Source organism: Rattus rattus, chromosome 2, assembly GCF_011064425.1.
Source record: "Rattus rattus isolate New Zealand chromosome 2, Rrattus_CSIRO_v1, whole genome shotgun sequence".
Classification (NCBI taxonomy): Eukaryota; Metazoa; Chordata; class Mammalia; order Rodentia; family Muridae; genus Rattus; species Rattus rattus.
The window spans coordinates 155,257,620-155,271,441 of NC_046155.1; the positions used below are offsets into that span (position 1 = coordinate 155,257,620).

General features: G+C 50.6%; 1 protein-coding gene and 1 pseudogene across 1 annotated transcript; both read left to right on the top strand.

The window, feature by feature from the left end:
• The first annotated feature begins 2,478 nt into the window (after positions 1–2,478).
• Positions 2,479–3,511, top strand: Gpr32 (G protein-coupled receptor 32). Its single transcript, XM_032895145.1, is given in 4 exon segments — positions 2,479–2,826; positions 2,828–2,929; positions 2,931–2,993; positions 2,996–3,511. Coding segments are annotated over 4 exon segments (1,029 nt in total).
• A 7,274-nt stretch (positions 3,512–10,785) lies between these two features.
• LOC116894714 lies at positions 10,786–11,877 on the top strand (annotated as a pseudogene).
• Positions 11,878–13,822: the final 1,945 nt, after the last annotated feature.

Genomic DNA, 13,822 nt, shown 5'->3' on the forward strand with positions numbered 1-13,822 from the left:
TAGCCCTGACTGTCCTGGAACTCACTCTGTAGACTGGGCTGGTCTCAAACTCAAAGATCCCCCTGCTTCTGCCTCTAAAGTGCTAGAATTAAAGGTGTGCACCACCTAGTTATGGCGGGTCTTTACTTTTAATTATGTGTTGCATGTAAGTCTGTGTGTGGGTATGTGCATGGGAGTGCAGTGTCCACAGAGCCCAGAAGAGAGCATAGGAGGCCCTGAAGCTGGAGTTACAAGTTGTTGTGAGCTAAGAACTAAACTAGGCTCCTTGGTAACAGCAGCAAGCACTCCTAACCACTGAGCCATCTCTCCAGGCCCCTTCCCCCAGAGAAGCTATTTTAATAAGGAGAGCCAGGTGTATTTAATTGCACACCTACTTTGTGACAGACACTCATCTAGTCTTTGCACATCTTATGGTCAGAGGGGAAGAGCCAAGAGACACATAGTGTGCCTGGAAGGTGGCTCTTTAGACCCCGGGATCCAAGCTTCTGAGCCTAGCATGCCCTACATTGAGTGTCATGCTCCTCAGTCTTGATGCTGGTTTTTGGGGTCACCACCGTACTTGCTCAACGTGTTTTCCCGTAACTTAATCTGCTCCCAAGTTTATGACACCACCCCTGCCCTGAGCTTTAGCATAGACTGGTCAGACAGACAGACAGACATCAGAGACAGAACCCCTGGACACTGGCTGTCCATTCCAAGCATCGTAAGGTGTATGATGGGTGGAGCTGGAGAGTTCAGAGGGTGAGGAGTGAGGAAGAGAAGACAGATGTGAACAAGGAAATCACACAAGGTATGGTGTTTTGGCATATGCTTATAATTCTAGTACTCAGGAAGCGAAGACAGGAGGATTGCCAGTTTGAACATAAAGGACCTAGTCTTTTTTTTTTTTTTTTTTTTTTTTTTCTGGAGCTGGGGACCGAACCCAGGGCCTTGCGCTTGCTAGGCAAACGCTCTACCACTGCGCTAAATCCCCAACCCCAAGACCTAGTCTTAAAAATAATTCCAAGGACTGGAATACTTAGTGAGAAGGTTTGTTTAATGTTTCCAAAGACCGGGGTTCACTCCTCTGCATGGTCAGAGTCGAAAGGTGCCGCTGGCCATCCCTGCTCAGATGCCTGACTCTCACCAGGATCTCTCACTGTCCTGGGATTGAGTGGCCTAGAGTGTCTGCCCAGTGGGTCCCAGAGACCCCTCTGTCTCTGTCTCCCAACAATGGGATTAGAAGCATGCGCTGCCAAGCCCAGGCTATGGTGTGGGTGTCGGAGACTAAACTCAGGTCCCTCTAACTGTGCAGCAAACACTTCACCAACCACAGTGTCTCTCCAGACCTGTTCTGTCTTTTTTTTTTTCTCTCTTTTTTTCGGAGCTGGGGACCGACCGTTCTGTCTTATAGCCTGGCACGGTGCCACCTGCAGTGACACACTCATTCTGCCCTAACGCCATGGCTTCTTTCAGACTGGGAGTTGACACTATCCGTTTCTTGTGCCTTATTGTGTATCTGTAAATCCACGGCTTCCACTTCGTTTAGTAAATTTGAGTATTTCTGGAAACGCACAGCCCATCTGAAGGTTGGCCTTAAAACACTATGCCTTTTAACACTACATCTCCCAATCTGTAATCCGGGATTACAGATGTGCACCACATCTGGATGTACATGCTCTTAGGGTAGAGTGGACTCAGAGAGTCCTCTCCGCTCTCCCAATCCCCTTGTTTTGTTTGTTTGTTTGTTTATAGTTTGTTCTGTTGTTGTTCTGGAGAATTAAACTCCAGACCTCACACAAGCCCTCTATGGTTGAGCCACGCCCAGCCTCTACTGGGGGATTCTATGGAGAGTATATCTGAATCACACCCCTGCCTTTCAGTGGGATATCCTAGGCAGGGGCAGTCCTGACCTACATCTCCTGCTTTGTTCTCATAGTCTACCTTGATATAGAGCTCACTGTTCCCTGGGCTGGCCTGAACTTAACTTTATTCTGCAGGTCAGGCAGATCTTTGCCTGTGACTCTCCTGCCTCAGCCTCCCAAGCAGCTAAAATAATGTGTGTGTGTGTGTGTGTGTGTGTGTGTGTGTGTGTGTGTGTGTCCTGAGAGTCTACTCACTTTTCTTTCATGGTTTCTCTTCCTTCAGTTGGATCATCTCTATTGACCTGCCTTCAAATTCATTAATTTCATTCCCAATCTGTAAAATGTAAACAATTCAAGTTGCCTTTTGAACTTCTAGAATTTCCGTTCAGTTATTTTCACCATTTCTGTAGCCCTACTATGATCCCCTGACTATTAGTTTCTTGTGCCTTATTGTATAGGATCCCTCAGTGAGGGGGCTTGGGTGTGGCTATGTGGTAGAGACCTTGCCTAAAAGACAGACACCCTCACCCCCACACATACAATGTGAAGGCATTAAATGGCTTTATCTCAGGGAGTGGGGCATGGACTCTAATGAGATGCCATTGGTGGCTCTGACATGGTCTCCTTCTGCAACATGGCTGATCTCAAATGCCAGCCTGTGGAGGTGTGGTATCTCTGCCAGCTCACCAACACCATCCTGTTTGCGTCCTGTGTTGCTGGAGTCCTGGGCAATGGGCTGGCACTGTGGATGGCTGTACTCTGCACGGCCCGCACTGTCACCAGGATCTGGTTCTTCAACCTGGCCCTGGCTGCCTTTCCTGTCCTCCTGTCTGCTCCTATTTCCATCCATGTCATGGTCTATGGCTAGTGGCCATCTGCTAACTTGGTCTGTAAAGTCTGCATGGCCTTTCTGGCTCTCACCTTCTTCGCTAGCATCCGTTTGCTGGTCCTCACCTCTGTGGATCACTGCATCTTGGCTCTGTTACCCTGTGTGGGGCAGAAACCACAGAACGGTGCGTCGAGCCACATGGCTGTCCATCGCTGTGTGGCTGCTGGCAGCTGTTGCCTGTTCTGTTCTCCATACTTGAAAAGTACCGAACCACTGGGAAAGTACACGGCTGTGAATATTGCTACTTTGACTTCAATTCAGAGAAAGAGAGACAGGGCAGGATTGGAGTGCAACAGTTGCTAAGAGACAGGTGGCAACAGCCATCACCCACCTCCTGCTTGGCTTCCTAGTACTCCTGACTGTCATCAGCATCTGTGCCCACTGCATCTGGGCCAGGCTCTGGAGGGAGGGCTGAGTGTATGCAAGGCGGCCCAAGAGGCTGCTGGTGGTGGTTGTAAGCGCCCTCTTCATCTTCTGCTTCCCTTTTAACGTGGTGCTCTTGGTGAAGTCGACGGTGCTGATGTGTCTGCAGCAGCCCCACTCCCCCAGGATGCAGCACATCTCATGGGCTGCGTTCGCTCTGGGCTGCTTCAACAGGTACCTCAACCCATTCCTCTATGTCTTCTTCGGCAGAGATTTCCAGCAGAAAAATTTCCAGTCTCTATCTCCTGCCCTGGCTGGAGTGTTTGGGTATGAAGGTTTATCAGTCATCCTGTCTCTGAGACCAGTACCTCGACAGAGGGTGGAGACCTTACAGACTAGAAGTCTACCTTCATAGCCTGTAACAAATACATTAACTTCTGAAACATGCTTCTACTTCTAGGAAGTCCTCCCAGCTATCCATCCTCAAAAGCCGTCTAGTATTAGCATCAGATCTGTTTCCCAAATGGTAAATGGTGAAAATAAAACTACATTTCCCAGTATCCTTTGTAACTACATATAGCCATGTGACTGAAATCTGGGCAATAGGCTCTAAGTATGCAATGTAACTTATTCGAAGTGACTAAATGCAAGGCTTCTGTCCACTCTTCCTTAGTTTGACTAGAAATGGAATGTATTAGCCAGGTTTTGTTATTTGACTAACATCCCCCTTCAAGTTTAAAGGCATTTAAAAAACAAAACCCACATGGGACTGGAGAGATGGCTCAGCAGTTAAGAGCACTGGTTGCTCTTACAGTGGATCCAATTTTGATTCCCAGCGCCCATATGCTAATGTACAACTGTAGGTTGATGTCTATATGCAGGTGAGGGTTGGCACAAGTTAGGTCATGGCCCATGATCGGAGAGTAAAAAGTAAGGTGGGGGACAAAGCTTTTGTAAGGTGGGAGAGAAGGGGAAGGAGAAGGAGAATCAAGATGGAGACAGAGAAGTAGGACCCAGATCCTGGGGGGTCTTAAATGGCCCTGAGTAGTAATGAATGTTTCTTCTTCCTTTTTTTTCTTTTTTCTTTTTTCCTTTTTTTTTCGGAGCTGGGGACCGAACCCAGGGCCTTGTGCTTGCTAGGCAAGTGCTCTACCACTGAGCTAAATCCCCAACCCCGTAATGAATGTTTCTTAGGGGATGGATTTCTACAGGTCAATTTATCTTATCTAGGTGGACAGATTATATCTTTGTCAGTTGGTTGTGAGTTTATCGTGTGGATGTATTGTGGATTAAGAATTTAACACATAAATCTGATTGTTAAGTTATAGTTTATTGAGTCTTGATTTCACCGGACAGTTGGGAGTCTATACCTTAACTACCAGGGGGTGGTTGCTGGGAGTGTTTGTGCAGTCCGTGGCAGGGAGCCGTGCAATAGGCCAGCGGCTGCTGGACTTCTAGAGCCCTGATTTTAGTTAGTGCCATATGGCACTCCGGTGCCGGAACTAAGTCTAGGGAGCAGTGTGGCACGGTGTCATGCTGGAATGGCTCTTGGATGGCCTGGGTCAGGGAGTACTTGGGGACAGCGTGGAGCTGCTGTGTTAGTTCTATATGGTCCTACGGTGCCTGAACTAACACCAGGGAATGACCGCCTGGGTCAGAGAGTACGAAGGGGCCAGCCCCTTGCAGATGTCACAGGGATCTCCCTGGGGACTGTGGACTGTGCTCTGTGCAGTGGACCAGAGCATCTCTAATGAGATCCCCAATGAGACTGAAGATGACTGCAGTAGAAACTTAAGGGTTCTTTGGAAAGTCAGTTGTACCGGATGCTGTTTTTCTGGGGCAGACTCGTGAAGGAACGTTTTGCTGAAGCAGACCCAGGAGAGAGGATGCTCTGCTAAAGCAAGCACATGAAGGGACACGTGACGAAGGATTCTTTGTTAATGACACAAGTGAATGGGTCCGCCTTGCATTGCAGAGTCGAGCTCTGTTGGGACTGTAGAGAGAACCCCACCAAAAACTTCTGGTGTATGTTAGTGACTTCTTGCCGCTTCTGTAGACTTGGGCCAATTGGCAGAGTGATGTCAGCTGAGACAGACCTCGTGCGCCGAGACACATGCAGGACACGTGATGTTTGGAGGGAGTATAAATAGAACCCAATGGACAGTGACAGATGCTGAGGCTGGCTTGCTGGGAGAGCTGGTTGTGCAACACTTGTTGAGCTCAAGTCTTCGCTGGTCTTGATCTTTGGTTTGCTGAGAGAGGTACAGCCGAGAACTCGTGGCATCCCTGCTGGTCCATCTTGCTGACTTGAGTTGAGGCTGAGGCCTGGCTGACTCTGCTAGATAGTGTCACTGCTGCTGATTCATGTTTGTTACCTGACTTTGCTGAACTGGACCTCTGGTCTATCCATGAAGTATGTTGTGAGTGGATCGAGCTGCCACTGTTGACCTAAACTAAACTGCTGGCTTCCTGACAGATGGGAGTTGCTCCAAAGAACCATTTCTAAAAGGTCCACTTCCCCGTATTCTTTCTTTGCCACTGCCTCTGGTGGGTGGTGGACCAGCAGGGAGGTTAAAGTGTTTAAGAATCATCATTAAAAATAGACGTTGAAAAGAATTATAGTTACATACGACGCCTTGGTCAGATGCCCCTGCTCACAGGTGCTCACATCTCCTTAAACCCCAGGTCCCAAGCAGACATCTGTATGCATGCAAGCTGTTGGGATAAGCTCCTTGGTCTTGTCACAGATGAGGCTATTTAGCTCAGAGCAGTTAAGTCACTTACTGAAGGTCCCACAGCAAAGAAGGGATGGTGGGTGGGTTCAGGGCTCCATGGATGTGACTAATACATTGAATTAAATACATAAGGCACCTGTCAGGTAAATGGGTGGACAATTAGGTGAAGGGCCAATATCTTAGAGGTGGTACTAGTATTTAAGAGCAAGGGCCTTATTAGAGGAGTAGCTAATAATATCTTAGGAAGGGGTTAATACTCCGGGGGAGGGGCTGATGGAGGGTCTCTGAAGCCTGTGACTTCATTCTTCAATCTTTCCTTTTTCAACAAGCTCTGACCTAGCACACAATAGGTATACATGCCCCCTCCCTCTGGATTGAAGCTCCAGGAGCTTAGGCAGCGTGGAAGCCAGCTCCTTACCGAGGGAGGCTTCGCTCTTAATCACTACCTGTGTGCTTCTCCAGAAAGGCAGCAGGGGAGGCAGAGCCCCCAATCTGGCCTGGTTTTATCTTCTCAGCAGTAGGAGACAGTCTGTCACCCATGTTGGGAAATAGCTGTCATGAGCTCTTCGCCCCCTGACATCTCCCCGCCCAGCGTGGAACCCGCCCTGAGAACAGGTGCGGGGCCTATAGCTGCTCCCCGAGCTCCTGCATTTTCTCATCCTGTGACTGTTCAGAAAGTCTGGCAGACCCACTGCCCGGGCAGAATTCAAAATCAAGACCCAGGGACCTTGCTGCAAGTTGTCCTCCAGCACCAGGCATGAATTCTGGTTCTCATTCTCGTTTGTGTGGGGAAAAAGAGTTGGAAAGAGGATGTGCCGACTCCTGGTCCCACCCACTTATAATGGTGATGGAGACCTTGTCCGACTGAGTCAGGAGCACAGCAGCTACAGGGGTGAAGCCGTGATGCGGGCTTTGAAAGTGGGGCCTCTGGCTAGGGCATGCCTGTGGGTCCACCTACCTAAAGGTAGGAGGAGTCTGTGTTCAAGGCCATGCTGGGAAACTTTGTGACGCTGTTTTAAAAACAAAACCCAGCTGGGGGCGTGGCTCACTGATAGAGGGTCGCTGCCCAGAAACCCCCAGCGAGGGGCCGGGGGTGTGCCTCAGCAATACAATAAGCTGGTAGTGTGTGTGTACAAAGCTCTCTAGTCCACATCCAGTGCAGCACTGCAAAGGAGAAGGAGTGAGAAAGGAGAAAAGGGAAGAAACCAGCCCCGCCCTTCCATGGCCTCCTGTGTGGAGTCGGGTTGCTATCAACATCCCTGGAGGTCCAAACGGTGGGCACAAAGATCAGGACCAAGGAGGCCTCTATGAAGGGTCAGGCGGGAGACTGGGATTTGTCTCAGAGTTCGGCGTTGCTATGTTATGCCCAAGTTGCAGGTACCCGAAGACTACCGAGGAGCCAATTCTGATCTAAAACACATAAGGATATTTGTTACAAGGAGATGGGCAGAGAGAACAGAGTATTGTAGGGTGCTGGTTAGAGTGGGGAGCTGAATGCAGACTCATTTCCACACCCCCTTCTCCTTTTTCTCTCTTCCCCACTTCCCACAGCAAACCTAAGACAAAACCTGGGTAAACCTCCTACCCACTTCCTCTTCCCCAGTGCCACTGCCCTTCCCACTACAGCCTGGCCATGCCCTCCAGGCCCCCACGGGGTACACAGACCCACTTCGTGTGGATCCAGGGGCTGTCAGGTTGCTCTAACAACCTGAGGTTCCGTTAGCCATAGGAGGCCCTGTTGGTATCACAGTTCCTACCTAATGCCCGCAGTTCCCTCTGCACTGCAGGAAATCCAGCCTCAGGAATCAGGGTGTACACATCCTGAGGTTCCCCCAAGTTAAGATGGCTTGCTGCCCATAGTTAAGATGGCTACTCATAGTCTGTCTGGCTGCCTGTAGACAAGATGGCTGCCCACAGTCTGGATGACTGCCTGTAGTTAAGATGGCTCTTCCCACCTCAACAGAATCAAGCCAGTCTCCCACAGGTATGCATGAGCCCATCTCCCAGGTGATTCTAGATCCTGTTGACTTAATACCCCTCCTCTTACTGTGTGTGTTAAAGTGGTTCAAGGGTATGGGCGATATGTCAGGCAAATGTGATCATAAAGGTCAGGAAGCCTGGACATGGCTTGGGGGGTAAAGGTGCTTATAGCCAACCCTGACAGCCTGAGTTTGAACCCAGGGACAAACATAGGAGGAGGAGAGACCTGACCCCTGAAAGTTGTCTAACCTTTGCATGCACACACATACACATACATATACATACTAACATATATGTACACAAAATAAGGTGAATTTTTCTTTAATGCCAGAAGGGGGATTCGGTGAAGGGCTGAGAGGGAGGCCACCTCAGAAGAGAGGGTATTTAATGAGAAACATGGAGGGCGTGTGTGTGTGTATGAGGTGTGTGTGTGTGTGTGTGTGTGTGTGTGTGTGTGTGTGTGTGGTGTGTGTGTATGAGTCAGTATGCTACAGAGATTCCCTATCCAGTGCTCTCTCCACCCTGGGGTCCTGACTGTCTTTGGTGAAGATCCCCAGTTTTAATCTTCCTCAGTTCTGGGCAGCAGATTCTTTAGAGTCCAGAGTGTGAATTCCACCACGCGAGCCTGTGCTGAAGCCACCTGCCGGCCTGGCCTAAGGGACTGAGGTGGTTTGAATGTGCTTGGCCCAGGGAGTGGCACTACTAGGAGGTGTGGCCTTGTTGGAGGAAGTGTGTCACTGTGGGGGTGGGCTTTGAGACCCTCCTCCAAGCTGCCTGGAAGAAAGTCTGTTCCTGTTTGCCTTCAGACGAAGATGCAGAACTCTCAGCTCCATCTCCAGTGCCATGCCTGCCATGACGACAATGGACCGAACCTCAGAACCTGTGAGCCAGCCCCAGTGAAATGTTGTCCTTTATAAGAGACCAAAGGCTCATGTGTCTCTCCACAGCAGTAGAAACCCTAAGACAAGAAAATGGGGAACTAGATGTGAATCGATCATGGGAGAATTCAGGCTATTTGGGACATGAAATGGGCACAGCTTTCTAGCATTTGGGGAGGGTAAGGATGGGAGGGGTGGAGCTGGAGAAACGAGACGGCTCCATGGTTAACCACACTTGCTGCTCCAGCAGAGAGTCTGAGTTCAGTTCCCAGCACCCAGGTAAGGCAGCTGTACACCACCTTTGACTCCAGTGCCAGGTGATTAGATGTACAGACAGACAGACAAATAGGCAGGCACACACACACACACACACACACACACACACACACACACACACACACGCACACACACACAGAGCGCTTTTCAGGAAGGGTCACAAATCGGGAACTGTGTGAGGAGTTCTCAGGGCAGAGGGAGACATTCACCCATTCAGTGATTCATCTGCGTTTTTCATTTCAGTTTTAGTTTTGAGACGAGGTCCCATGTGGTCCATGTGAGGCTGGAGAGATGGGTCAGAAGTTAAGACCTGGGCCTTCAGAGGACTCAAGTTCAGTTCCAAGCCCCACGGTGGCTTGCAACCTTCTGTAACTCTAGTTCCAGGAGATCGGCCACATTTTTCTGGCTCCCACAGGCATTGCACACACATAGGCATAGACATATGTATAGGCTAAACACACATATAACATACATATGCATAAAGGATAGACCTTTAAAATAATATGGTTCTGCACAAAATAATACATAGTCACTTACCCATGGTATGACTAGAACTCACTCTTAGAACCCTGCTTTCAAGGATGTGACACTCTCCCAGCCTGATGGAGTAAGCGATAGCCAGGGAAGAGCCTCTCAAGAAGGCGGTACCAGTGAGGTTTTGAAGGGTGAATAGAAGTATGGTATCTACAGTAATGGGATGAAGCCAGATACACCAGAACGATGAAATATCAGGGATCTCTCTCTCTCTCTCTCTCTCTCTCTCTCTCTCTCTCTCTCTCTCTCTCTCTCTGTGTGTGTGTGTGTGTGTGTGTGTGTGTGTGTGTGTGTTATTCTAGGAAGTTACTTCCAGAAGGAGGGAAGTGGTGGCCAGGAGGCTGATGAGGTGGGTAGAATCACAACACACAGACCATGAGGGGCTCCGACCCTCCCTGGGGGTACCCAGATGAAAAAACCATTCCTTCCCTTCCCAGAGGCACCTAAGGCCCAGACTCAGTCCTGCTGGCTTTGCTTCTAGCCAGGTCTGACTCCTTCCTCTGTGTGTGAGCTTGCCACACTTTAAAACTTCGCACCCAGGGGTTGGGGATTTAGCTCAGTGGTAGAGCGCTTGTCTAGCAAGTGCAAGGCCCTGAGTTCTTCCTCAGCTCCGGGGGGGGGGGTGGCGGGGGGGGGAACTTCACACCCTCAAGAGAAGAAGACCAGACAACCACTTGCCGAGGGGATGCGGGAGGTGGTGGGAGGACTTGAATCTAAATCCTGAGCTGACAACCAAGAGTCAGAAGACTGAGGGATGGAACAGGGTCCAGGTCCTGAGTCCCTCCTGGCCTTGGTGGGGCTCTTCATCCAGACTGGCTGGGCCTTGGGCTTGAAGAGTCTACGTCCTCCGGAATGGAGGAAGGTGGCAGGCATGAAGAGGAAGACCCGGAGGGTGAGGGTCTGACAAGAGAGGCCAGGGAGGGGTGGTTGAGGAGGCCAGGTCCAGGTGGAATTTTCTCTTCCTAGACTCAGGGTTTGGGGAACCATAGAAGGTATAGGGCAGGGGAGGAGGTGAGAGTGGGGACATCAGCCCTGGAGTATATTGGGACCGACTAAGGAGTCACTGGAGAGAATGAGGGCTGAGCTGGGTCAGGGGGATAGAGGCATGGTTTGTCAAGATGAGAGACTGGTGGGAGGTCACAGGAGCAGAGGGAGAGAGGTGAACACCAGAGATCTGGGGGCTCTGGGACCATCCCTGAGGTGCAGCTCTCAGAGGACCGTGGAACAGGGGTATGTGTGTGCTCTAATATGGAGGCTTTGTTGGTCTACCCATCTCTGTGCAGCCCATGGAGGACCCTGTGGAGATGCAGCAGCCAGCACTGCTGGGGAGTCAGTACCTGCCCTGGGCGGTTCTCTTTCTCCTATACTCTCTGATGGCAGTTGTCTCTTACCTCCTGCACATGACCAGCTGCAGCCTGCTGGCCCTGATCCCTCTTTCCTGCCCCACTGTCTGTGGCCTGGTTTGGCCACCAACTCATAGCTGACATCGTATTCCTGGGGCTCCTCCCGCTCAGCCTCACCTGGACTCACACCTGCTGGTCCCTGGGCCTCGCCTTCTGCCACCTGGACCCAGGTCTGGCCTTCTTGACCTTCTGTGCCAGTGGCTGGCTGCTGACTCATGTGGCCGCAGACTGCTGTATCTCCTTGCTCCAACCATCCTGGGCACTGGATCATCGTATAGTTCATCAAGTAGTTGTCTGGGCTGGTGGGTTCTGGATCCTTCTGCTGGGCCTTGCTGGGAGAGCCCTGGGAACTTCAAGGGACCGAACTGGCCAGAGAAACCCCTTCAATGGGACAATGACCCTGGAATCCCCCAGGCATGACCAGAACCCCTGGGCTTGGAACCCCATGCTGGATCAGTTAGTATTTGGGTTTGGTGTGCCGCTGGGGGTACTGAGAGTCTTCCATAGCCTCGTGCGGAAGTAGCTGCAGCTCAGGGAGGCCTCTACTGCTGGGCCTGCCAGGGGCCACTGCAGCCGTGCTGTTCATCTGTTTGTTTCCCTTCCACCTTCTGCTGTTGCTGAGGTTCCTGGGCAAGTGGGGGTTCAGACTGCAGCTGGGGGATGTGTGGGTGTTGCTGAGACCACTGGGGCTCACTCTGCTGGGATCAACTAGCTTCTTCAATCCACTGCTGTATGTGTGTGGGGACAAGGAAATCCGAAGGTTAGGCTGTGCCTTGTGGTTCCTTGGAAGGGAAGGAGAGGAGGAGGAAGAGGAACCCCAGGTACTGGGGATGGAGACTGAGAGAGCTCAGCTGCAACCTGAGAGAGCAGGGCACAATCTGGGGTGTGGGGCTTCTGTCTTCTGAAAATGTGGGGTGGGCTGAAATGAAGGCACAGGTGATGGGAAGTGAGATGGGGAAGGAGGGAGGGGTTTAGAAAGGAGGGAGGGGTGTATAGAGCACGAAGAAAGAACATCTGGTCCCATGGGTTTGGAGTCATACAGAATGTGGCAGACAGAGGTCCTGACAGGGAGCAAGGGGTGACAGACAGCAGGATTACGGGGTAGAGACAGAAACCAGGAGGCTCCAATGAGGTATGTAAATAGAACTGAAGAACAGGGAAAGCGGGGCAGGAGGGTAGACCGGGAGATGACAGCACAGGTGCAAGGGAGCTAGTCGCCTTGGCCTGGAGATGAATAGGGGTGCGGAGTCCTGGTTACCAGCCACCCCACTGGCCCAGGACTGAGCAGTTCCTGAGGCTTGATGCTGGGACAGTCCCAGGCATTATTCACAAACCTGGATGCTTGCTCCACTGGGTGGTTCACAGAGAGACCTGCCAGCTTTGAATCTCTGGGGGACTGCTTTTTGGCTAGGTGTCAGCTATCTTTCTTCTTCTGGTATTTTGAAATTCCCAAGTGCCTTCTAATTACACCTCCCCTTTGGGGATAGAACCCAAGGTTTTCAGCATAAAAGGGTGGAGTCTTAGCACTGAGCCACACCCTAGCCCCCCGCTGGGGAATTCTAAAATGTGTACTCCTCCCAGGCACCTCGACACCAAAGGTGAACCTCACCTGTCTTGAGCATCAGGTGTAAGCTCTCGGCTATTTTCCCAGCATCATGTCTGCTTATGTGCCGCCTCGCTCCCCACAGTGAGGAACATGGACCAACGACGGATGAAACTGTAGGCAAGCCTCCAATTGAACACTTCATTTTATGAGATGCTTTAGTCGTGGTGTCTTGTCGTAACAATGGAATAGGAGCTGGGGTGTCTTTGCTTGGTTTACCACTGTGTATAGCAGGGTAGCCGCCCTTTGAATGTCCAAGGGCTCTCCTGTGTGCGCCTTCCATCTTGGCATAGAGGTGCTAAGATCACAGCTCCATGTTTCTGATCCCTTGGGTTTTGGAATGTCAGACCCAGGTCCTCAGTTTACCCAGTATCCTCATTCCCCCCACAAATTTTATTTTTAGATTCATGTGCTGAAATTTTTTTCTGTGTCTGAGTGTTTTGCCTGCATGTATGTCTGTGCATCATAGGTGTGCAGTGCCCATTGGGGTACCCGATCCCCTGAAACAGAAGTTTCCAACCACTGGGCCATCTCTCCAGCCCTAAAATTGTTTCTTAATTCACACATTCACACACATGCGCGCGCGCGCGCGCGCACACACACACACACACACACACACGCACGCAAACACACCCCACATACATGCAATTTAAAAGTAAAATAAAATCAAGGGGTGGTGGTTCACCCCTTTATTCTAGTAGGGACAGGCAGATTTGAAGCCAGTATGGTCTTATATAGTGAGTTCCAGCTAACCTGACTGAGAAATAAGTCAATTAACTAAACTATAATCTTTAAAGCACATAATATAATCCTGGCATTATATGTATAAGTATTTGCTTAAAAAATAAGCATAGTGATAATTAAAAAAAAAAGTCCCATCTTTGTTTGAGTGGAGGTCTGTGAAAGATTTCCCAGGCAGCAGAGGTACCCCTTGGAAGCGCTCAGCTTCCTCCCGGTAAGGAGCGGCCTCAGAACCCCAGCTGCCCATTCATAGTACCCTGGGGAACGTTCAGAGCAGAATCGATGCTCCGCCCCACCCCAAGCTCAGTGGTGGGAATTGACAAAGCCCTCAGTGGCTCTACACAGCGCCGGCTTGAGACACATCCATCTCCACTGGACTGCGGTTGAGAAAATGCCAAGTTGATAGCTCCCTGAGGACTCAGAAACCTCATAAATGGTCAAGCCCTGGGGGAAGGAGGGATGTGGTGGACGCAAAGGTTGACTTGGTTCTGTGGTTGAAAAACCGCTGGCAGCCAAGCCCACCTGGGGAGTTAAGGGAGGGGGTGAGACAAGAAGGAATGCTCCGGAAGTTTTCCA